The sequence below is a fragment of the Pipistrellus hanaki genome, assembly GCF_964339955.1.
Source record: "Pipistrellus hanaki genome assembly, chromosome: 2".
Taxonomy (NCBI): domain Eukaryota; kingdom Metazoa; phylum Chordata; class Mammalia; order Chiroptera; family Vespertilionidae; genus Pipistrellus; species Pipistrellus hanaki.
The window spans coordinates 6,710,204-6,734,787 of NC_140504.1; the positions used below are offsets into that span (position 1 = coordinate 6,710,204).

At 54.3% G+C, this 24,584-nt stretch overlaps 2 protein-coding genes across 2 annotated transcripts; one reads left to right on the forward strand and one right to left on the reverse strand.

Moving 5' to 3' along the window:
• Positions 1 to 266: 266 nt before the first annotated feature.
• On the reverse strand, positions 267 to 5,168 carry LOC311617290 (cystatin-B-like). The gene is made up of 3 exons (XM_084873730.1): positions 4,938 to 5,168; positions 1,176 to 1,277; positions 267 to 617 (listed from the first exon to the last, which is right to left on the reverse strand). Exons 1-3 carry the CDS (start codon positions 5,004 to 5,006, stop codon positions 489 to 491), a joined length of 300 nt encoding a protein of 99 aa, XP_084729856.1. The 5' UTR covers positions 5,007 to 5,168; the 3' UTR covers positions 267 to 488.
• Positions 5,169 to 7,999: 2,831 nt separating this feature from the next.
• RRP1 (ribosomal RNA processing 1) lies at positions 8,000 to 23,878 on the forward strand. The gene is made up of 13 exons (XM_084873665.1): positions 8,000 to 8,210; positions 10,254 to 10,336; positions 11,086 to 11,143; positions 12,759 to 12,844; positions 13,668 to 13,729; positions 17,882 to 18,011; positions 18,117 to 18,181; positions 18,413 to 18,606; positions 20,638 to 20,714; positions 21,263 to 21,360; positions 21,589 to 21,608; positions 22,267 to 22,380; positions 23,366 to 23,878. Exons 1-13 carry the CDS (start codon positions 8,084 to 8,086, stop codon positions 23,596 to 23,598), a joined length of 1,347 nt encoding a protein of 448 aa, XP_084729791.1. The 5' UTR covers positions 8,000 to 8,083; the 3' UTR covers positions 23,599 to 23,878.
• Positions 23,879 to 24,584: the final 706 nt, after the last annotated feature.

Genomic DNA, 24,584 nt, shown 5'->3' on the forward strand with positions numbered 1-24,584 from the left:
TTTTACTTATGGGGGGGCAACCGAGGCCTGGAGACAGGATGCAGAGTCCAGGCAGCAGGGTGCAGAGCTGTAGCTGGAACAGACACCTGGGGTCTTGGATCTACCACCCACTTGGTGGGACCTCGGGCAACCCCTCTGGGCTCTCCTCCTCAGGTGGAGGGGCCTCAGCTGGCTCAGGCTGGCGCGTGGCTGTGAAAGACCTTTGTAAACAGGTCTGTATGGTGGTTATGTTTCAGACGAAGAAAAAAAATCTACAACAAAGGAAATTTGCAAAAACGTAAAAATGTATTTAGTTAGAAATCAGCTAAGCCCTCTTGGAAAGCAATTCCGTTCAGATCATTGATTGGGAGGAAAATCACGCTATTAGAGCCAGAAGCAGAGACTCCAGATTGGCGCAGAGCGGCACAGAGACACCGCTCATTTAGGACCCCAGCACACGACCACGTGGCAGAGAACCGCGTGGCAAAGGTTCAGTTCAAGATCCGGAACTAGAAGTAGGTGAGCTCGTCTTGCTTGTTCTTGTTGGTCTGATAGTTGCTCAGGGCCAAGGCCTTGTTTTCATGAGGGAGAGCCCGATAGACGCGGATGTGCACGAAGTCATCATCTTCAACTTGAACCTGGGAAGAGAGAGGCGAGTGAGGGGGGCAGGTGCTGCCTCTGACCCAACTGCCTGTGCCTGGCGGGCTGTGTGACAAAGGGCCTGAGAGCCTGGAGGCCGGGTCCCTTCAGGGCATCAGCAGCTAGGGTGGGGACAGTCTCATCTTCCTCCTTTGGGCACAGTGGACACCCATCACCCCGGCCAGCACCCTGGGCACGCTACATTCGCTCCTCAGAGCCCTCAGTTACCTGAAAGGCTCAGTCCTCTCCTCCAAGGAGTGCATGCACACTCATTTATTTTATTCGTTTAAAAACATTTGTATTGATTTTTGGAGAGAAAGAGAGAGATCGATGTGAGAGAGACACATCCTGCATGCATCCCAACTGAGGCCAGGTATTGAACCTGCAACCCAGGTACCAGCCCTTGACCAGGAATCAAACCTGTGGCCCTTAGGTGTGCAGGCTGATGCTCTATCCCTTGAACCACACCAGCCAGGGCTACAGGAACCCTGTCCTGGCCCCGATAGGTCCTCCCTCCCCCCAGGTCTGCATGAGCTCCCCAGTAGCGGACACTCCACCTTGATGAAGTAGTTAATCCCCGCGACCACCTGGCTCTTGTACTCCGTGGCCTTGAAAGTGGGGTACTTCTTGTTTACCTTCTCCTCCAGCTGGGACTTCACCTAGGGAGCAGGAGAGAGGGGAAACCGGTCCTGCATGAGTGACTGACACGGGAGCTGCGGCCTCGTGTCAGATGTTACCAACTGACCTCTAAGGCCCGCCCTTTACAGATCATTCCTCAATGCAGGACCAAGCATGTCAAACTCGTGGCCAGCACAAGGCATGTGGCCCACCAGACTCGAGTTTTACATGCTTGCGACTGTTCAGGCTAATGGTAAAGTGCAGCAAACAATTCCTTAATTCTACCCAGTTCCAAAGGTATGATTTCAGCATCTCACTTGCCCATTCTTTTGTAGGCGCGGGAAGTTTTTATAACTTCATTATGACACTGCCTACAAGTTCATACCCTGCTTTCCTTTTTTACTTAAGACCCAAACAACTCATTTCAACAATGTTATGTAATTTTTAATGACGCTTTTAAAATGAAAAACGTAAAAGTTTATAAGTTTAAACTAAAGTTAATTTTAATTATAGATTTAACCTTCCATCTTATAGAAGTGCCCGAATACTCTTAACTTCCCCCTCCTGGGCCCCGAGGCTGTGCCCAGGTGCTTTTGAAGCAGATGAGGCAGCAGAGAGAGTGCTTTGCAGGTAGAGGTGCTTCCTGCATTGATAGGTCATTCCTGGGGACGCCATGCCTTTGGGCAGATGCTGATCCTGAGTCTCAAACAGGAACCAAACTTGGGGTTCAATCCTGTCTCTCGGGATCTTGGTCTCTTATTAACCGAGTATCTTCATGGAGGCAGGAGAGAGCAGGTTGGTGCGGAGCCACACATGGCGGGGATCTCCCGTTTCCGAGTCCCACAAGGAAAGAGAGATAAACGAATGGGTTCTAAGTGGAGGCGGCCAGGGATTGAGAAATAATAGAAAGAGAGAGAGAAGACACAGAGATAGATTTGAAGCTGAGAGCTGGGTGGGCGCCATGCTGTCTGCTGGAGAGGCAGGAAGACAAGGACTAACCCTCCCAGCACATTTATTTTATACCCCCCCCCCCATACCAGGAAGTAACACCAACTTATTTGCATTCTTTTTTTTTTTTTAAACATATTTTATTGATTTTGTACAGAGAGGAAGGGAGGGAGATAGAGAGTTAGAAAAATCGATGAGAGAGAGTCATCGATCAGCTGCCTCTTGCACACCCCCTACTGGGGATATGCCTGCAACCAAGGTACATGCCCTTGACCGGAATCAAACCCGGGTTCCTTCAGTCCCCAAGCGGATGCTCTATTCACTGAGCCAAACCGGTCTCGGCTTATTTGCATTTTTAAGTGGGCCCTAGCATGCCTCGATTTACATAACTAGTCCCGCCCCTGCGGACACCTAGGCCAGTGTTTCCCAACCTTCTCTCATGATGAGAATCACCTGGTGGAGTTGTTAAACCACAGATTCCTGAATCCCAACTAAAAAGTGCTAAACTAGAATTTTTGGGAACATATAGGTAAAATTGTATACTTAACTAGTGCTCTAAGACAGATTTTATATACAGAGCACTAAGTTAGGTATGCAATTTTACCTATATGTTCTCAAAAATTCTAGTTTAGCACTTCTTAGTTGGGATTCAGGAATCTGTGGTTTAACAACTCCACCAGGTGATTCTCATCATGAGAGAAGGTTGGGAAACACTGACCTAGGTTGATTTGAAGGCCAAGCTGATTACACTTCCTGCCATCTCGGGCAAATGTGCATCAGAGCCTGGGCTTTGCCAGTCGTCTGGGACTCAGCTGGCAACAGTTAAAAGAATGCCCAGGTGCCTTCCCAGGCGGCCTCTACAGGGTGGTTGGTTGGTTTTTCTTACAGTAAAATCAAAGCTGGTTGCAAGGTCTCTGGCTGCTCTCCAGACTACTGGTAGGCACTGGGGCATGCTGACTGGACACGGTGTGGAAAGTCAGAGGACTTTCGTTAACTCAGCTTGATGAGCTGTGGGAGCCCACGGGGATGACTCTCATGACATGCCAGTGAGTCACAGAGGTTCACAAAGGCTTCGTGTCTGTCCTGTGCCTTCAGGGAGGGGCCCTAACTGGGGATAAGAAAGGGGAAATGGAGTCAGCAGCTAAGGACAGGAGGGAAGGTTAGAAAGGAAGAAAGCAGGTTCCTCCTGCCGTTCCTTTGCCCGGTGTATGCATTCCTTTGCCCTGTACATGCGGCCGCCTGGGTTCTCACTGCAGGCCCAGCTGTCTCAGTGCTTACCTGTTCTTCAAGGCGCCATGTTTGGTCTGCAGGGATCTGACCCTGCAGACGGTGGACAAGCCTCAGGGGAGGAGTGACACGCACAAACCCACAGGGGAGTCTGGGAAGGAATCGCTTCCCTCCTGGCCTGTTTCAGGAGTGGAGGCAGGAGGGCAAGGAGTGGGGAGACAACCCAAATGTGGGCGCTGGGACTGGGCACGTGGCAGCCTCCAGGCCCTGCCTGTGGTGGCGGGTCACTGGTTTCCTGCTGGCCGCGGAACCGTGAGCTGTGCTGGGGCGAAGGGGAGCACGGAAGGCCTGGGGATGGTTAGGAAGTTGCCCGTCACTAGCCCTCCAGGGGCCAGGAGACAGCAGAGGGCCAGGAAAGGCCAAGGTCGGGACTGGTGGGTGCTACTGGAGGAGGCTGAGCCAGAATTAGGGACTCTGACATCCTTCTGGCCAGGGCTCCCTCTCTGGCCTCTGTTCTCCTCTCCTGCAGCCCAGAGAGCTTGGGGAGGAGTCAGTGTACACAGGGGAGGCAGCAAGATGTGCCTGCCCTGTCCTCTGGGAGCCACAGGCAAAGCCCGCCCTCCAGGACTGCCTCCCAGCGATGATGGGACTGCCCTCTTGTCACTCTCAAGGGACCATCACCACATTAAGGCGACAGCGACCCTTCTCTCCTGAGCGAGCTGATGCACATTCAAAGTTCACGCAGCAAGTGAGGAATCCCTTAGGCCTGGGCAACCCAACCGCAGGAGAGGCTGGGCTCTGGAGCCCTGGGACATGAACCTCGCCCACGCTGGCTCGCCTGGCAGTCTCTACAGATTCCTCATTTTCAAAGTCCCATGGGCCTGACTCACCACGCGTTACTGTGGTCAGATGGACTGAACCACCTGAGCAAAGTGGGTGAAGTGGGAGGAAGGGTACTATCGGGTCAGGGAAGAAGCAGGTTTGTTTGACTTTGTGTCTCCTGGGACCTAAGCCTTCCAGTGTCCCCACCATCTCCCCTTCCGGTGGCCCCACCGTCTCCCCTTCCCGTGGCCCCTCGGTCTCCCCTTCCCTCCCCCAGAACCTCCGGGGAAGGCACCCAGGGATCCCCACTTTCCAGAGGAGAACACGGAGGCACCGGAGTCCAGTGCTGCCCAGGGTCTGAGCCAGGCTCTGCCTCTGCCTCCCAGCCTGGTTTCTGGTTCTTTTTCTTTTTTAACATTTATTTGGGGATGACTTCAAACGTACACAAGGAGAACCAGAATAAGGGTAGACGTGTAGGATCTCTTCCCCGGGTTCACGGACTGCTACCTTCCATCCCACCTGCCCTGGCTCCCCTCTCTCTCGGATTGATTCCCCCCGGAACCGCCCGAGGACCAACACCGGGCCCTTCCCTCCGAGCCTGGGCGCGCACAGCCCAGAGCCCGGAGCCCAGGCCCAGGGTCGCGGTCCCAGCGCCCCGGCGGGGCTGCCCCTGTGGGCGGGGCGGGAGGCCCCGGGCCGCCTACCTCGTCGGCGATGGCCTGGATCTCGGCCGTGGCGGGCTTGGTGTCGGAGGTTCCACCGCACCGAATCATGGCGGAGCAGCGGGCACGGATCTGTGAGCAGCGGCCGGGGAGTGAGATCAGCAGCGGAGACAGTGGCTGCTAAGCTTTGAGCTCTGCCTCCTCTTAAACCCGCCGTCAGCTGACGCGGGCGGAGCCGCGGGGAGGATTCGGTCCGGTGGGCGGGGCCCCTGTGCGGGTTGGGGGTGGGGTGGGGTGGAGTGTGGGTGGGGTCGGGGTGAAGGGAGCTGGGGGAGGGACAGGCGCCTTGCACAATCTGGAACCCCGCGAGGGCGCCGCCTGGGGACCATGTCCTGTGCTGCAGGCAGTGCCTGCACCCTGTTTGGTGTGGGTAGGCTTGGCCTTGGAGACAAGCAGGGCGCCTCCAAAACATGTCACTTTCACCTGTTGATTCTGCTGAGCAGAGGGCCATCAAGACCCAGCCACTGGGGTGGTGAGAACTTTCACCTCTCCCTTCATAGCATGTAGGTACGGCCCTGGCCGGTGTGGCTCAGTCGTTGGTAGCTTTCCCCTGTGCACCAAAGGGTCGTGGGTTCAACTTCCTGTTCCATGTCCCCAGGGGGCCCTAAACTGTAGACAACTGATCCATGTTTTTCTCCCACATTGATGTTCCTCTCTTGCTCTCCCTCTCCCTTCCTCTCTCTAAAATAAAGGGGGGGAGGGGGGGACAAAAAAATGAAATGATTCCATTAAAATCATGTGGGCAGGGAGCCTGGTCCAGAAAGAGAGCAAAGGTCAGAGGTCATTTCTTTTTAAATGTGAGGCTCGCCTGCGTGGCAGGCAGACAGCTGGCCACCACACTTCTGCTCTCCCATCTTCCTGTGATGTGTCCTCCTCCCCTTCGAAGCTGCAGTCCCACATCCTGGGCCTTAGCTCTGGAAGCTAGGAACTCCGAACTCCGCTGCCACACTGCCGGCAGGGCAGGTTCCGGTGGGAGAGACCCAGAGGTGAGTTGGAGCTGGACCTGAGAGTCCCCAAGAGCAGGAGGGAGAGAAGTCTGTGCTCCGGAAGTAGCTGGGGGACAGACCGCCAGGGCATCCTGGAGTCCAGGACCGGGCCCTGCCTGGCCTCACTCCCCAGTGCCTTGGACTGCTCTGCACTCCTCATCTGTGAGACCTGACCCAGCAGCCAGCTTGCACCAGCCACTCCGGGTGTCACCAGCGTGTGACCCAGGGACTCGGTGAAGGGCTGATGTGTGTGAGCAGAGGAGGCACAAAGGAGTCCAGTGAGGAGATGCCTGCCAGGGCCTCCGGTTGGAGTGGGAGCAGCATTCCGGCTCACCCCTCCCCCACTCCAGGGCTGCACCTCAGGGGATGCTGGGCCTCTCCCACCCCTGGGTGCTGACTGCAGGAGCAGGCCCAGCCTTGCCTTCTGTAGGGCTCCGTGCAGAACCCTACAGAAGGGGAGGGAGTGGCCCATGAACAGGAAAGTGGGAGAGGCAAGCTTTTCTGGTACCTGCCAGGGAAGAGCCTGGTGTGTAATTCCAGGAAGGGTGGGAGGCCAGGTGTGGAGGGGAAGGAGAGACCCCTACAATTCGGTTATGAATGAATGACAGAATGAATGAATGACGGAATGAATGAATGTGTGAATGAAAAAGGGGCTACACAGCAGACCGGACAAGCTCTGGGCGCTGCTAGGTGAGCCTGACAGTAACACAAAGGTGATTCGATAATAAATTCCTAGCTGGGCAGGTCATGCTGGCAATCACATCCCACGCCCATAGCTTCTCGGTAAAGATCAATCTTTATCTTAAGCAAGCCCTGCCCATTGTTCTTATGCACCTAGGAAAGATACCTCTGATAAGTCAGTGTGAATTTTTTCCCCAAACCCCTCGGAGGCATAACCACACTGGCACCAGTTATGCTGTTCCCCACAAATTATCTCTACTTACTGTAAATGTTAACTATCCTTTACTCACTAATGTCAAGGAAGTGGGTGTTTCTCCATTTTGTGTCCTGTGTTCTCCATTTCGACACCTTACACGTGCTGTCAGAGCTCCGTGCTGGGGAGGTAAGTGTGGCCTGTGTGACTTCACCTGGAGAGGATTCTGGAAGCTCCTCCCGGTGTCTCCTGGACTCACTCTATATGACCGTTTCCTGTGCTGTTTGCTGTGTGTCTGTTTGCCATAAGAAACCACAGCCCTCCATCCTGGTAGCCTAGTATGTCAGCAGGCTTTGGGTTCCCTGACACGTGGCCCTTAACAGGAAAAATCTGCTGAGTCCATTCTGCATGAACATAAACACATAAACACAACATTGTCACACCTAAGAAAATAAAAAAATTATTCTGCACTATAGTCCAACATCTAGTCTATATGCAAACTTTCCCGTTGATCTCAAATGACTTATAGAGCTTTTTCTTTGAACCATGATCCAACCAAGATTTGTATATTCAACTATGTGAAGGAGTAAATCCCCTTCTTTACATAGGGGTTCCTTCCTTCCTTCATCCATGACTTTAACTCTGAAGATATTAGGACGGTTGTCTTGCCAACTGTCCCAGACTAGGGTGGTGATTGTCTTCTTGTGCACCCTGCTCAGCCTTCCTATGTCCTGAAACCGGGGGTGCAGTCCTGAAGGCTGGATGAGGGTCAGCCTTGACTGCCCACAGGTGCTGCTGCTGCGTGGGAGGGACCATCGGCCCACAGGGGCAGGCCATTTGGGGCGGGGACTGATAGCTGAGACCACCTTTCTTTAGCCCTTGTGCCATTTTCTGACGACTGTCGCCCTGAATCAAAGATTTACTAGGAGCTGCACAGATTTTTCTCCAATTCTACCATTCCTTCCATCTGTGCTCGCTGGCATTCTTTGCTAAAGAACCTTCTCGTCATCAACCAGGTTAAACTACCGCCCCCCTTGAAAGGCGGGCACAGGCTTAGTGACCCTTTAATTACAACTGTCTAGTGCTGTCATTGCGGTGGCCGGCCATTACGGGGCAGTGGCGTGCGGCCGGGGAGAGGCCCTTCTACGCGCTCGTAGTCAGAGAGCGCGCCCGGGCCAGGCCGGCGCGGTCGTGTGACGTCACACCGCGCGACCGGGCATAGCGCGGCGGCGCGGGCGCAGGTACCTGGAGTTCTCGGTGCGATCGCCATGGTTCCGCAGCTCCCCCCTGAGATCCAGCTGGCGCAGCGCCTGGCAGGGAACGAGCAGGTGACCCGGGACCGGGCGGTGAGGAAGCTCCGGAAATACATCGTCGCCAGGACTCAGCGGGCTGCAGGTTGGCGCGTGGCCGGCGGGGCCGCCCCGGGGACTGGGCCTGCCGGGTGGGGGCGCGGCGCGGCGGGGGCGGTCCCGGCTGGGTGGCCTCCGAACCACGCGGTCCGGCGCGCCTGCGGGTGTATTTTCCACGGCCGCTCCCCGCGGCATTTGTCACTTGTCACTGTAATGCTCCTTGTGTAAGTGTTGGGCTGTCATTTGAGTTTCACTGGTGCGTACGCTCCGCCAGAGCAGAGAACATGCTTGTTAACTGGTCTCTGCTGTAACAGTGGTTCTCAAAGTGTGGTACCCCATCGGCAACTTCGGCGTCGCCGGACGTTCGTTGGAAATGCAGTTTCTTTTTTATTTTATTTTATTTTTAAATATATTTTATTGATTTTTCACAGAGAGGAAGAGAGAAGGATAGAGAGTTAGAAACATCAATGAGAGAGAATTATAGATCAGCTGCCTCTTGCACACCCCCTACTGGGGATGTGCCCGCAACAAGGTACATGCCCTTGCCCGGAATCGAACCGGGGACCCTTCAGTCCGCAGGCTGACGCTCTATCCACTTAGCCAAACCGGCCCCGGCCTTTTTTTTTTTTTTTTTTTTTTTTTAAACAAAATATATATTTTATTGATTTTTCTACATTGAGGAAGAGAGAGGGATAGAGAGTTAGAAACATCTATGAGAGGGAATCATCAATGAGATGCCTCCTGCACACTCCCTACTGGGGATGTGCCCGCAACCAAGTTACATGCCCTTAACCGGAATCGAACCCGGGACCTTTCAGTCCATAGACTGATGCTCTATCCACTGAGCCAATCCGGTTTTGGCTGGAAATGCAATTTCTTGGTTGCCTCTCAGCCTTGCTGAATCAGAAACTGGCCGCAGGGTTAGCGATCCGTGTGTTTGGAAGCCCCCGGGTGAATCTAGCACTAGTGCTCAGGTCTGAGAACCACGGCTCATTAAACACGGTGCCAGACACAGGAACTCAGTCAATATTTAGAGTGATTGTATGTGTCTTCTTCCTGTCGTGGCCTGATGACGTAACCTTTTCCTTTGAAATTTGAAATCTGCAGAAAAGTGCACAAACCCCAAGTGTAACGCTGGATGAATTAAAATTCACCTGGGTAGCCAGCTGCCATCCAACTCAGGACATAGTGACTCACTCAGTTTTTTTTTTTTTTTTTTTTTTTAATCAATCTTTATTGTTCATATTATTACAAAGGTTCCTCATTTCTTCCCCCCTCCACCAGGTTCCCACCCCACCCTCCGCCCCCTCCCCATCCCCCACTGTCCCCATCCACAGGTGCAGTTTGTGTTCAGTCTCTTCCTCCCTCCCTTTCCCCGATAGTAAATCCCTTTTCAGATAGTAAATCAGTTACTTAGCATTTTCTCATATCAATAATACCTCCACATGCCCAATGATACATTTCACACAAAAGACACTTCCAAATAGGTCAACCAGCCTCATCCAGGCCCCACCCAAGGCACTCACAGATCAACACCCCAGCCCTATACTAACTCAACACATCCAGATCCAAGCCTTCATCACTTGATTCAGCAGACCCTCAAGTTCCCACAAAAGTTTCCAGCCATGTCTGAGAGGCAGCCGTGGGGCAGGGGCAGGCAAGGAGCGAGCTGTTCCGGGCCTGGCTGCTCTGGGCCTGGCCTCTGTTGCTCTGGTTTGTTCCACAACCAGCTGCTCCGGGTCTGGTCACTGCCGCTCCCGACCTAGCTGCTTTGGACTTGGCTGCTGCTGCTCCAGGCCTGGCTGCATCAGACCCGGCGGCTCTGGGCCTGGCTGCTCCCAGCCTGGCAGCCACTGCTCCGGGCCTGGCCACACCCGACCAATAGTGACTCACTCAGTTTTGAATCTCCAAAAATGTACAGTTTTGGAGGTTCTCAGTTTTTATTGCAAGAATGAGATGGCAGTTACCTGGGGGAGTCCCTGTGGGCCCAGGCCCAGTGGATTCCGAGTTAGGAGGATGTCTTGAGAGGAGAGGGGAGGTACTAAAAGGCTGGGGTCCATGTAGTCTGAGCGTTGCCGTTTTGATGCAGGTGGTTTCACTCATGACGAGCTGCTGAAGGTGTGGAAAGGTCTCTTTTATTGCATGTGGATGCAGGACAAGCCGCTCCTCCAGGTGAGTGTATGGGAAGGCAGAAGGAGCTGGAGCAGCAGCGTCAGGAGGCCAGATGGGCCTGTGGTGGACTCTGGGCGAAGATTACAGCTTTTTTATTTATTTATGGCAGGAAGGTGAGGGCCTTCGTTTAGAGAGGGTCTTGTATGAGTTGAGTTGAGCGCCATAGCCACACAGTCGCTCACCAGTGCAAGTCAGAGTAGTTTCATTGCCTTAAAATGCTAGCCTTTGTAAAGCAGTGTTTATTAGAATATGAATTGTTTTCTCTTCTTTAAGATCCTTGGGTGTTGGGGCAGTAGTTAAAGTGCAGAATCCTGCGCTGTATTCCATGCCCACTAAACTGGAGTCTCAGGGAAGGCTCTGGAGTTAGCCATTTAGGAAGTGCACTGAGTCCTGCTTGGCCAGTGGCACAGCAGGCAGTGAGAAAGTTAGACGGGTCTGGTAGCTCCCTCTTTGTACTGGTCAGGTGGCTGCATGTCCCGCACCTGTCTTCTCTTATTCTTTGACGGCCAACCTCTGTTGCTCAGGGCTCAGTGGGATCATGCGGGCAGTTACTGCCCTGTTGCCAGGTTCTGCTGGCCCAGCTGTACAGTGAAGCCCTTCATAGCAGGGATGTAGCTTGCAAACTCATGCACTCTGGGCTGAAGCAGCCAGGGAAGCCTGTCTCCTGGCGGGTGGCATTGAGTGTGCTGCCTGTTGTTGTGAGACTGCGTTTCCTCAGGGGCTGAAGGAGATTACTGTTTCCTGCACAGGAGGAACTAGGAAGGACCATTTCCCAGCTTGTCCATGCTTTTCAAACCACAGAGGCACGTGAGTATCCTTACCCTATGGGAAGGCCAGAACCACTGAGTCAGTAGCTACCACACACAGAAGCCTAAGCTCTGAGGTCTAGAGCAAGAGAGAAGACCATTGTAGCTGGTGTCTGCTGGCGCTTATGTGTGAAACACTTCAAATACACTCAGCTCAAAAGTCTAAAGGGCTAAAACCCTACATTTTAACGTTAAAATGGCAAGCTAGTGTGGTGTTACCAAGCTGCCGGACTGAATCTCATCCGATCGTTGTGGAGTTCCTCCGTGAGCTTCTGTTTCTCTTCTGACCACGATGAGTAGTTGTCAACACTGCCACTTGCCCATGAGGTCACATGGGAGTCTTTAGAGTCTTGATATCCAGACCCTGCTGACCTTAGGTGGAATTCTGAGGGTGGGGCCTAGGCCCCGGCATTGTGCCTCCCTCTGCTGCCCCAAGGTGGCCAGGGCCAGGAGCATCACCGGCATAGGCACTAGGACCATTGCTAGTGGGTTTAGTTCAGACTTAAATCGGCAAAGGATCTGGGGGTAGGGTGGTGGGGCCTGCACAGAAATCACAGAAACTACTTACTCAACTTGGCAGAGTGTAAGGAGAATATCTTCCTTCTGTACTTTTTACCTCCTAAGAACCTGCAGGAGAGTCTGCTCAGCAAAAGGCAAAGTAGAGAGTGTTCACCTAGTGACACTGGAATGAGTCAGTGCACGCAGGCCCGTCCGTTGCTGAGCCATCTGATCAATTTTTTGCTGTTGGAGAAGCCGTAAGGGGGGATAAGAGGTGCCCCTCTGTGTCCTGATGGCAGGTGTGGGCAGGGCTGGTTTCTCCTGGGGCCTCTTCCTTTGGCATGTAGATGCTGTCTTCTCCCTGTGCCCTCAGTGATTGTCCCTCCGTGTCTGTGTCCTGATCGAATCTTATAAGGACAGCAGTCTGAATGGATGAGGGCCCACACCAGTGACCTTATTTTATCTTTACCCCTTTAAAGACTATATCTATAATAATAAAAGCGTAATATGCTAATTAGACTGGACGTCCAGCCGGGGCTGCAAAGGAAGCCTGGGTCCCGGGTGCCTGCCGGGGCCGGAGGGAAGCGGTGCTGGCAGCCAGGGGAAGGAAGGCCTGCTCGTGCATCGGGCCTCTAGTATTCAAAGAAAGTCCTATTTCTAGGTATGGGGGGTCAGAGCTTCACCACAGGCGTCTGTAGGGCATAGCCAGCCCTAGTGCTCTGGCACAGCCATTGTCAGCAGGGTTTTGTGTTTGGTTGGTTAGTACGGCTGGTGGGGCAAGAGGCGAGGTTCTGCATGGGTGTCAGGGAGGCCGAGGGCCCGGGGAGGAAGTGGCCTGAGCAGCCTCCTTTCTTGCTGCTGGCTTTGCAGGCTCTCTGCACCTGCTCTTCAGAGAATGTGGCTGCCGTGCAGAGTTGTAGGGGAGCTCTGCTTTTCCTTCTGAGGTTCCTCATTGCTCCATCTCTAAGCCAGATTCTCAGCTCAGCAGACTCAGACAGAATGGCAGGGGTTGGTTGCACACAACGTCCTGACCAGTTTCTCATGATTCTGTCCCTTTGCTTTCCAAAGTGGCTTCTGTAGCCCTCCGTGATTCTCTTGTGGCCCGTTTTCCTCCCCAGAGCACCTGTTCCTTCAGACCTTCTGGCAGACCATGAACCGCGAGTGGACGGGCATAGACAGGCTGCGCCTGGATAAGTTCTACCTGGTGAGGAAGCAGCCTGCGCCCCTCGGCCAGGTCCCCTGCAGTGCCAGAGTGGTGGGGGGAGCACTCTGAGCACCCAGAGAGTTGGGGAGGGCGGGCTGGGGGTGCAGCATAGAGTGGTCTGGTCTTTGAGCCTCCACTCCAACAGGGCAGAGCTAAAGGCTCTGGTCAGTGCGGCCACCCTGACCGCTGACCCATTAGCCTGGTGGTCGAACGGGGAGCCTAGGTCTTGTTCGGGGGCACAAGCGCTTGGAAAGCTGGGCATCCCAGCCCCGGGTTCTGAGGGCTTGTGTCCTGTCCTCCTCCAGCTCTGGGGCCTGCTGTGTGTTTGGGGCTCGCAGACGACCCCGGGGCAGAGGGGCAGTCTGGGGGGGTTGGGCAGATGGGCAGTCTGGGGGGGTTGGGCAGAGGGGCAGTCTGGGGGGGTTGGGCAGAGGGGCAGTCTGGGGGGGTTGGGCAGAGGGGCAGTCTGGGGGGGTTGGGCAGAGGGACAGTCTGGGGGGGTTGGGCAGATGGGCAGTCTGGGGAGGTTGGGCAGAGAGGCAGTCTGGGGGGGTTGGGCAGAGGGGCAGTCTGGGGGGGGTTGGGCAGAGGGGCAGTCTGGGGGGGTTGGGCAGAGGGACAGTCTGGGGGGGGTTGGGCAGAGGGGTAGTCTGTGGGGGGTTGGGCAGAGGGGCAGTCTGGGGAGGGTTGGGCAGAGGGGCAGTCTGGGGGGGGGTTGGGCAGAGGGGCAGACTGGGGGGGTTGGGCAGAGGGGCAGACTGGGGGGGTTGGGCAGAGGGGCAGTCTGGGTTGCGCTGCACTAACGGCCTCCTCCTGTGCACAGCTCATGCGGCTGGTCCTGAAGGAGTCCTTCAAGGCCCTGAGAATGCGGGCGTGGGAGGAAAGGTCAGTATCGCAGCGCGTCCTCAGGCTGCTGCTCGCGGCCCGTCCGGGTTTCTGTCGGGGGATCGGGTTCACGGCTTCTCTCTCAGTTATTAGTTGTAAAGGAGACGTCACCCTAACATTAAGGAGTGACCGATGGCACTTACAATGAAGGTCATTGAAAAATTACAGTTTGCATGTGTTCATGTAAATGTTTGTTTTCAACCTTGATGCTAAGTTGTGCATTAGAATTGAGTTCTCACATAAAAAATACCGTGTATTCATGTTTAGCTCTTATCAAAGATCATAGCTCCTGGTTCTAGAAATAGTTGCCCAGACTCCTCACTGTGCCAGTGGTGCTTGTGGTGGGGTCATGTGTGTCCTCTAACCTGCAAGGGGCCTCCGTTCCCGCTGGCACAGGCAGAGCCGCTCAGCCGCGTGGGCGGCCTGGGCTCTGCTGGCTCTGCTCTTCCGGCCCCTCCTGGGACCGGGCAGGGCCCTCCAGCCGCCTGGCCTGGAGCTGTGCGTCCAGCTGAGGGGGAGCAGGTTTCTAACCTGGGGGGGGGGGGGGGGCAGACTGAGACCCACCACACACAGTGGGTTTCTGAATGTTCACTTAAAAATTTTTAAAAATTAATCTAATTTGGTTTCTTTATAATTGTTTTCTAATTTTGAGAGTGATACACGTTAGGTATAAAGAACTCAGAATTTATAAGACGTTAAAAAGCGACTTTAACTACAACAGACACTTTTTATTTTTATTATTATTTTTTTTTAATAAATTTTTATTGTTCATATTATTACAAGTGTTCCTTCCCCCCCCCCCCTTCCCACCCCACCCTCTGCCCTTTTTCCACTCCCCATTGTCCTCATCCATAGGTGCACAGTTTATGTTCAGTCTCTTCCCACATTCCCCTCTCCCCTTTTCCCCAAGAATCATCAGTTCACTCCCCTTCCATACCTCTGATTCTATTATATTCAACAGTTAATATTGTTCATCAGATTTTTTTTTTTAATTTCCTTGGTTTTTAGATTCACTTGTTGATAGTTACGTATTTGTTGTTCATCATTTTTATCTTTATTTACTTTCTCTTCTGAAAGAACTCCCTTCAGCAATTCATATAATTCTGGTTTGGTGGTGATGAACTCCTTTAGCTTTTTTTTATTAGTGAAGCTCTTTATCTGACCTTCGATTCTGAGTGATAGCTTTGCTGGGTAAAGTATTTTTGGCTGTAGGTTTTTGCTATTCATCATCTTGAATATTTCTTGCCATTCCCGTCTGGCCTGCATGGTTTCTGTTGAGAAATCAGCTGACAATCGTATAGGTGCTCCTTTATAGGTAACCACCTGCTTAGCTCTTGCTGCTTTTAATATTCTCTCTTTGTCCTTTGCTCTTGGAATCTTAATTATGATTTGTCTTGGTGTGGTCCTCTTTGGATTCCTCTTATTTGGAGTTCTGTGTGCTTCCTGCACTTGTAAGTCCAATTCTTTCCCCAGGTGGGGGAAGTTTTGTGTCACTATTTCTTTCAGTATGTTTTCGATATCTTGCTCTCTCTCATCTTCTGGGACCCCCATGATTCTGATGTTGGATCGTTTGAAAGTGTCCCAGAGGTTTCTTACATTATCTTCAATTTTCTGGATTCTCTTGCCTTCTAGCTTCTGCAGAGGAGTGTCTTCTGGCTCTTTATGTTCCAAATCTTTGACTTGCTTTTTGTGATCTTCTATTCTGTTTTTAGGACTCTGTATAATATTTTTTATTTCAGACAATGTATTCTTTATTTCTTGTTGATCCCTTAGCATTTCTTGTTGATCCCTTTTCATATCCTCATAGGTCTCATTTATTTTATCGGCCTTTTCTAGGAGTCTCTTGAAAAACCTTATAAGTGTGGTTTTGAACTCTATATCCAGTCGCTTTTTGTCCTCCATTTCTTTCGTTTGTGATCTATTTGGTTTAGGCATTTTCGCAGGCAGCTTTTCTGATGGGGCGGAGTTTCAGGGTGGAGCCTACAGCCTTGGCTTCCGTCCGCCCCGCCCTATGCGACTCCTGAGACTCAGGGTCCTTCAGTACTTGTTGCAAGCACCTCTGAGAGAAAGGTGCCCTCGATTTTCGCCTGCTGCCAAACAGTGTAAGCTCTCCCGCAATGGGCCCGAAACTGGGGTTCAGTTCAGTTGGAAGTGGAGTTGGAGTTGGCGTTCAGAGCAGTCTGGAGCCCCAGTCTCCTTCCCGCCAGGGCAGTCCTATGGCACAGCCGGCAGTCCCTTCTCTGCGCGCTGTGTGCGCGCCTCGGGGACCTCCTTTCGCGGCTTCCCCGGGTACCGCCTTACAGCCCAGCTCCCTCTGGATGAGCCTGGGTCCCCGGGGTCTGGCCCAGAACGGGGGTTCAGAGCAGTTGGGGGCCCAGCACAGTCCGAGTGTTTATCTCCTTCCCGCTAGGGAACGCCCGCCAGGCACTCGGCCTCCCTCCTCTCCGGCTCCGTCCTCTCCGCGCGCGCCGCGTGTCTCCGTACCTTGGGCTTTTACAGCTCCTCCGCGCTTCCTTCTGGTTTTCTCCTTGCTTCTCGTTGTAGAATTTCTAGTCAGTTGACTTTCCTGTAGTTCTGGGTAATGTCCATTTTATATTTTAGTTGTATTTTATTGAAATTGTTGCGTGCGGCTGCGGCTAGGTGCCTACCCGAGCAGCCATCTTGGATTCTCCAACAGACACTTTTTAAGATGCTACATTGCTTTGTGCACATGGTACGAACGTGGTGTCATTCAAACATGACATCTGCAGGCTGCTCTTTATTTTACTGAGGATGCACAAGAAACATCCTGCCCGATTGTAGGGCAGGGGTGGGGAAGACAGGAGGAAAGGGGCTCAGAAACAGAGTATTTTGAACTGATTTATAAGTTAAAGTGTACATTAAAGGAGTTAATTTCAAGTACGTGGATACTAAAACCAGTCCCCAGATGCTAGAATAGCTACCGAACCAGAGACTTCAGCTCACAGCCCCCGGTGTGCGAGGACTTTTTACCTTTGGAAAACAATGTTAGCAAAACCTTGGCCCTGCCCGTTTTTCCCATGTGAAAAAGATCAGGAGGAGTTGGACTGTAGTTAGCTGATTGTTTGTTTGTTTGTTCAGAGGCCTTGTGGGTGACTTACGTTGGGGTGGGAGTTCTCTGGTTTTAAGTGGGGTCAGCCCTAAGTCCCCAGGAGGGCCTTGCAGCCTGGGGGTCTCCCTCATGTCAGGACCTTGGGCTGTGGGTTCCCCAGGAGCAGCTAGTGACGGGAGCGGAATTCAGTGGTAAAGGCACAGTTGTACTTGAGTTAACTTCCTGTTGGTTTGTGATTACGGAGGTAGCTTCGTCCTCATTGTTGCTAGAAGTTCAGTGCAGGGATAGTGTTTGAGCACGTGGCCTCCCGTTGCCTGGGTGACATTGCTGTGTGCCCTCTGCTACCCTTCTCGGCCCTGACGCACATCTGTAACCGGCTTGTTTTTTGGTAAGCGTTCCTTAGCGTGGTCAGCAGCCCTGGGAGGACGGCTCCTGCACCTGCTCTGGCTCGACTCCTTTTTCCCACTTTCCCTTCCCGAATGCTGAATCCCTCCTGTTCCCACACATCCGGGCAGCCCCTTACAGAATGCCCACTTTCCAGCTCAGGGGGAGAGATCTGTGTGTCATCAGATGCATGTAGACCCTGAAGATTGGCCTCCGAGCTCTCCGACCTGGGAGACAGGCCTGTGTGGTCACTGAAACCAACGTGCCAGGCAGCGGTCTGGTGCGACCTTCACGGGCGTGTACTCGGTGAAGCAGCACCTGGAGCAAGCTCAGGCCCGCGTGTGGCCTCCGTCTCCTTCCTTGGCACTGCTGGGCCCTGGTGTGCCTTCCTGAGCAGCTCCCAGCGAGGTCAGAGGGTGCTAGCCTCCTGTCGCCCCAGCCTCTCCCTGCACAGGGACAGGGAGGGCCTGTGGGTGCTCACACGTCTTGCACTTTGTAACTGAGCTTGAGTCAGGCCGTATGTTCTGGTGCTGGGAAGGTCACGTGACTCGGTAATTGCCAGGGTCCTTTGTCCTGGAGGACCGCGTGCCGCTGCAGGTTGGCTGCTGGATGGCTGGGTGTCTGCATGATAAAGTATAGAACACCATGCCCTGGTGCCTGTCACGGCTGCTGCGTTACGTGCTTGTTTCTTTCTTCAGACAGATTGAGCAGCTGTTGGAGCTGCTGACGACTGAGATCCTGCACCCTGATAGCCAGGCCCCCAACGGGGTGAAGAGTCACTTCATCGAGATCTTCCTGGAGGAGCTGGCCAGAGTGGGCGCCAGCGAGGTAAGGGGGCAGGGGCAGTGGGCTGGGCAGGGTTGGCAGCTGAGCTCCTCCCTGGGTGTTGGTGAATGAGGGCCTGAGGCAGCTCCCGCTTACCTTCCCCTGCAGCTGACGGCAGACCAGAACCTCAAGTTCATCGATCCCTTCTGCAGAATCGCTGCCCAGACTAAGGAGTAAGTGGCAGGGGCTCCCTCCTGCCGGCTCTTCCTTTGCACTGAGTTCTTCAGGGACTGTCTTTGGGAAGCTGCTGTTCCCTTCTGGGAAGAGGGTACGAGTAGTGTCCACAGGACAGATCCCCTGGAGGGGCCGTTTGCCGCGGTGTGGGAGAGATGGTCACAGGAGGCAGCAGGCCTTTTTCTGCGGGTCCTGCCTAACGCCTGCCTTCGTGCCTGCCTCCCGTTCAGCTCCCTGGTTTTACATAACATCAACCGAGGCATCTTTGAAACGATTGTGGAACAGGCCCCGCTCGCCATTGAAGACCTAATGAATGAAATGGAGGATGAGGAAGACGAGAATGAGGAGGAGGGGGAGATGTCAGAGGATGATGGGCAGGAACAGGGCATGCCACCCAAGAAGCTGTTTGAGAAGCCCCCTGAAGGTGAGGCTTACAGTGTGCTCAGTACGACGGGCCTGCCCCCTCTGCGCACCTGCCCTGGGCCTCTCTTTTCTCCTCTCTGCCTTTGCCCCCAAAGTCTGTTCTTGGCCCGATGGCCAACGTGTCTTTTAAAAACAAGCACCATGTCACTCACTCTCCTGGCCCTCGCTGCATGTGCGCCATCCTGACTCCCCCGGCCCTCTCTCTCCCACCGGTCTCCACCCTGTCCCTCCGGGGCCCTCCCCTGACCGCCCTGCTTGAGGCGAAGCCTTCCAGCCCTCGCCCTGCCTCACTTGCTGTCTCACTTCCTGGCATAACCCGCTCCTCGTTACACAAATCCCTTGCATTGTTCCCAGCCCATCTTTCCCACTGGATGTCCACTCCACCAGGACAGGGCGCTCTGACCATCGATGTGGAAGTCTGTGTCAGGATCTGCTCCTCTTTAAGGCTGAATGGTGTTCTGTTGTGTGGATGGACACTTTTTGTTTGTTTTTAAAAAAAATATATTGATTTTTTACAGAGAGGAAGGTAGAGGGATAGGAACATCAATGAGAGAAACATCAATCAGCTGCCTCCTGTACACCTCCTACTAGGGATGTGCCCGCAACCAAGGTAGTTGCCCTTGACCAGAATCGAACCTGGGACCCTTGAGTCCACAGGCTGACGCTCTATCCACTGAGCCAAACAGGTTAGGGCAGTAATTCTATTCTTAATTTTTGAGAAACCACTGTGCTTTTTCCACAGTTGCTGTACCATTTTACATTCCCACCAACATTGCACACGGGTTCACATATCCCACATCCTTGCCAACACTCGTCCTTTTCTGGGTTTTTTGATAGCCGTCCTCATGGGTGTGAGGTGGTGTCTGGTGGTGGTTTTGAGTTGCATTTCCCTAAGGATCAGTGACGTTGAGCATCCTTTTGTGTCCTAGTTGGCATTTGTATGTCTTTGGAGAAGAGTCTGTTCAAGTCCTCTGTGCCTTCTTCATGGATGGTTTTGTTGAGTTTTAGGTGTCCCCTATATATTCTGGATACTAACCTTTTCCAGATGTATGATTTGGAGATAGCTGTTCCCATTCTGAGCTGTTTTTGCTCTATTGATAGTTTCTTCTGATGCACAGCATTTAAAAATTTTCAAGTCCATTTTGTCTATATGTTCTCTTGCTGTCTGTGCCTTTTGTGTAACTCAGTGCCACATCCAATGCTGTGAAGCTTTTGTCCTGTTTTTTTCCTAGGAGTTTTATTAGTTTAGGTTTCTTTGTAGGCTGTGGGTCCATTTGAGCTAGTTTTTGTATGTGGTGGTAGGGAAGACCAGCTTCTCTCTTTCGCTTGTGATGGCCGGCTTTCTGGCACCATCCCTGAAAGAGACGGGTCCTGGCGCCGAGTGGAAGGTCATTTGACCATAAATTAAGGGTTAATGTCTCCCTCTTCCGACTCTTAATGCCCTTGCTGGCCTGCTCCTTGGCTTTCTTATTAGTCAGCACTCCCCTTTCATTTCATGTTCTCTGGCCATCCCTGTCCCTCCCTTTCTCTCACTCTAAGCACCTGAATGGCCCTGGCCTGGGCAGACCCAGGAGTCTCCTGACTTGCCTGCCCGTGCCCACCTGTGCCTGTTGCAGCCTCGCTGTCCTCATCTGTCACACACACCTGCCCCCACGGCCAGCTGTGGTCCTGAGGTTTCTCTGTGGGCAGTGACATGAGAGCCCCAAATGTTCTGAAACATCGTCTCCGTAGGCCTGCCCTGTGGCTGGACTAGCTGCCCTTCTCCCTGGCATCCGGAACTCTGGCACCCCATGTACCTAAGATGCCACTCGTAATTCCCTCTGAATCTCCCTCAAGGACCTGTCAGGCCTTCAGGTCCTCTGGGGCGTCTCCCTTGTGTCCAGGCCTGTGGCGGCCCCACTTCCCTCAGCATGAGGCTGTCGGGGTCCCCCAGTGTCTCCGGCTGTGGGCTCCCACAGCCACCCCTGTGCACTCTGGGCCTGGCAGAGGGCAGCCTCCCATTGTTTGAGTTGATGCAGCTCTCTCATTCCAGGCTCCCGTGGGGCTGCCCCGGGCCTGGCTGAGGAGCAGGGCGAGGACGATGAGGACGGCACTGGCGCCGTCCTTCAGGTGGGTGTCCTGGGCTGTGGGCTGAGCTCAGCCGATCGGACCTGGCAGAGCTGGAGAGGAGGAGGCGCCAGGAACGGGAGGGCAGCCGTTGGCTGGGACTTGGGGGGCCCTGCGTCTGCCAGAGCACAAATCCTTGAAAACGGGTTGGGGGCCGGGCACCTGGAGACTTCACCGTTTTCGGCCGCCCAGTCCCAGGACTGCCCACCGCCTCCTGGGGCTGGGCCAGTGAGGACCTGTGATTTCAGGCGAATTGGGAAATGTGGGATAATTACAACTTTTCAATATTGATTACTTTGGAAATTAGTCAGGTTTTAGATATCTTGATTTAAATAAAATTTATCAAAATTAATTTTATTTGTTTTCCTGTGGCTATCAGAGGATTTAAATTTACACATTGTGTCTCCCTCTCCCTCCCCCCAATTTCTTTTGGGGGAGGCACTGTCCTGGAGTGAGCTGTTCAGTCACCTTTGCTGATGGGAGAGCAGGTGCTTCTCTCAGCACCTGGCACTGACCGGCTCTTTGTCTCCCTGTGTCTCCTTCTGAAACAGTTTGACTACGAGGCTGTTGCTAACAGGCTGTTTGAAATGGCCAGTCACCAGAGCACCCCTTCTCAGAACAGGAAGCGTCTCTACAAAGTGATCCGAAAGTGAGTGTTTCTCTGAAGGTGGCGGCCTGTCCTCCCCACTGCCCCGGTGGCCCCTTCCCTCTCAGGCGGCCTCAGCTAGGGGGGCGGGGCAGGACTCCACTTCAGAGTTCAGGCGGCGCGGGGCCTCACCGAGGGCCACTGTGCTGCCCCCACGGGACGCAGGAGTACCGCCTCCTTCCCCCTGCGGGGTCTGCAGCCATGGGGAGTGACTGTCTCTTGTTCTTGCAGGTTGCAGGACCTCGCTGAAGGTGAGCACCCGGCCGAGCACTGAGACCGGCCCCAGGGGGAAGGCATCTGTCCCCTCCTCCCGGGAGAGCGGTCTGCAGAGAGGGGTGCTGGGGTTCTGCAGCTCGAATTAAGTTCTGGGCCTGGGGCAGCATGGGGCCCAGGAACCTGCATTTTTAGTAAGTTCCCAGCTTGCTAAAGCTGCTGGTCTGCGGCAGACCTCTCCACGTCCTGGTGTGTGGCTCATGGAACTGGTACGGTCTCTCCTGCAGCCAGTTTTCTGGAAGGCTCATGATTGGACATGTAGCATTTCCCCCGCCAGCATGTCATTACAGACATATTTACACAGATAGCAGAGTTCAAAGGGTTTTACCCACCACCTTGACTCTGTCATTATTATTTCACTGTCCTTGTCCTATCATGAATCTGCCCATGGAGTCCTCCCGAGCCCCTCCCAGCATAAGCGTTTTAAAGAAGTGGGCCTGGCATCCTACATGCTCCAAGAGCGGGCTCTTCCCCGTTGTGCCGACTAGGGTTTCGGGCCGGCTGAGCTGTGGTGGGCGAGGAGCAGGGCCTCCTGGCACAAGCTTGGGGAGGGCTGCTTGCTGGGTCACAGGGAGCAGAGAGCTCACAAAGGAACGGCCTGCCCTCAGCCCTGCACTCTCTCTGCCTGGTCCGCAGGCCTCTTCCCTGAGGAGGACATCCCGGAAGAAGCCCACAGGAAGCTGCGGGAGGGGACGAAGGGGAGGAGGGCGAAGAAGCGGTCGCCCAAAGCCCAGCTGCAGAACAAGACAGGTAGGACCAGTGCCTGCCGACGTGGAGGCGCTTACACACTTGTAATGCGAACTCACCTGTCACTGTCCGGGGGTGGCCTCCAGGTGTGCCCCCTCCTGCCTGCCCGGGCTGCCCAGCATCGTGATGCCCTGCAGCAGAACACTGCCCTGTGCAGCCGGGACTCAGCTGGTCTGGCTTCCGGGCCACTTGCCATCTTCCCCGCTCTCCTTGTCTGCAGTTTTGGTCTGTGCCGCCGCTGCCCGATCCTTTTCATCTTGGATCTGTGTGCATCTGAGGGTTCGGACCCATCCACTCCTCATCCTCAGTGTCCTCCCGAGACCAGTTCGCCTCACCGCTCTCCTTGATTCTAGAGGCTTTCCTTCCCCTCCCCTCTCCTTCCCCCTCCTTAGCTGTCCACACAGTTATGGTGAGAATGTGACAGCCTCCCTAAGGACGACTCTGCTGCTGTCACCCAGGCCCTGGGCCACTGCAGACCGCCAGGCATGGGCTGCCTGTTGCAGTGAAGGGCCGTGCCTTTTGAAGGGTCTCGATTCACTGCTCTGGCCAAGGCCCCGCCGTTCATACCGTTTCACACCTGGGCCTTGCGGCAGGCACAGGGCCCACTCAGCACCTACTCCAGCGGCCCCCAATGCCATTATGGTTCTGGTGCACCAGGCCGAGTCCCTGCTCCTGGCTCTGCTTCCGAGCCTGGCCCTTCTGACCAGCATCACCTCCAGCCCCAGTGCACCCGCCCCTGCCATGCCTTTGCCTTGATCCTGTGCTCACCGTTCTTTGTGAGGCTGCCTCCCTGTTGGCAGGAGCCAGCGTGTCCACACGGTGCGGGCCCGCCTGCTGGTGTGTGTCTGCGCCTGAGGCTGTCGGTGCTTCTGTGCCAGGTGCTCTCGTGTCCTCTGCTGCCCTGCCCTGGGGCTGGCCCCTTCGGTCAGCATTGCAGTGAAGCAGCCCAGGCCTTCACGCACCTCATCATGTGGCCTTGCTGTTTTAGGGAAAGGTGAACAGGAGGACCCGTGTGCAGACCCGAGTTCCAGAGTGGAGAGAAAGAGGCGGCATCGGGGCCCAGGGGCTGACCCCGCTGCGCCCCAGGAACAGTCCGGGGGCCGTGGCAGGAGAGGAGTGCGCAAGAGGCGGCGGCAGCCTCCGGCAGGGGCCAGAGCAAAGGTGCCTGGGTGCCGGGAGCCAGGCGTGAAAAAGAAGCGGACACGGGAGAGCAAGAAATGACGTGGCTGGGCCCAGCCCCGAGGACAGCGCCGTCTCCGCCACTTCTCCCGTATGTGCTGTGTCGAGTGAGCAAACAGGATAGGTGGGCCGTGCTCCCAAGACTCCAGACATGCATGGTCAGCACTAAGTGAGGCTGGCTCTCAGTCAGCCATGCCCCAGAGAGCGCTGCTGCTGTGCTGACCCCTGTCAGGCAGGACCCCGCTAATACCCCTCCCTGGCAGGGCCGGGGACTAGCCACGCAGTGGGCGGCTGTAAATAAAATGCTACGCATTCTAAGAAATGGGAGTCCCGCCTTGTCTTCTTAAGCTGGAAGGTTCCCATGGGGTGAAATGATAGGTGCCGGCTCCTGAATGGTGCACCAGTGGGGTCCCTCGGCATAGCCTGCCGGAGATCGGGCTGAAACCGGCAGTCCAGTGCCGCCTGCCGCTCCTGTCTGCTGCTCCTGCTCATCTCGGCCCCGACACGCCTGCCACCACCATTGCTGCTGCTCCACTGTGGTCTCCAGGCTGCAGCAGCCGGCCCTGAGCCCTATGTCTGGCACCCATTGGTCAGCTGAGCAGTGCTCCCACACCAGGGGGCAGCTCCTGTGTCGAGTGTTCCCTGGTGGTCAGTGTATGTCATAGTGACCGGTCATTCGGTTGTTTGGTTGCTTAGGCTTTTATATATATAGATATAGATATATAGTTACCCATTTTTGTAGGTAAAATGGTTTATTCATTGCTCAAAATCTGGGAGAGGATGCCAAGTGCTGGTAGTGGGTTTCTGGACAGGCTGTTACTCTCCACCTTATAGACTGTGTTTAGTGCTTGGGGTTGATGTGCCTGAGGCAGGCAGAGCGGCTCCTCTGCCCACCTTCGTCTCTGTGACTTGGAGATAGAACCTGATCTGGCAGCCAGGAGGCAGACCTGCCCGTTCCCCATACTTCTTTCTTTTTTTTAAATATATATTTTATTGATTTTGTACAGAGAGGAAGGGAGAGAGATAGA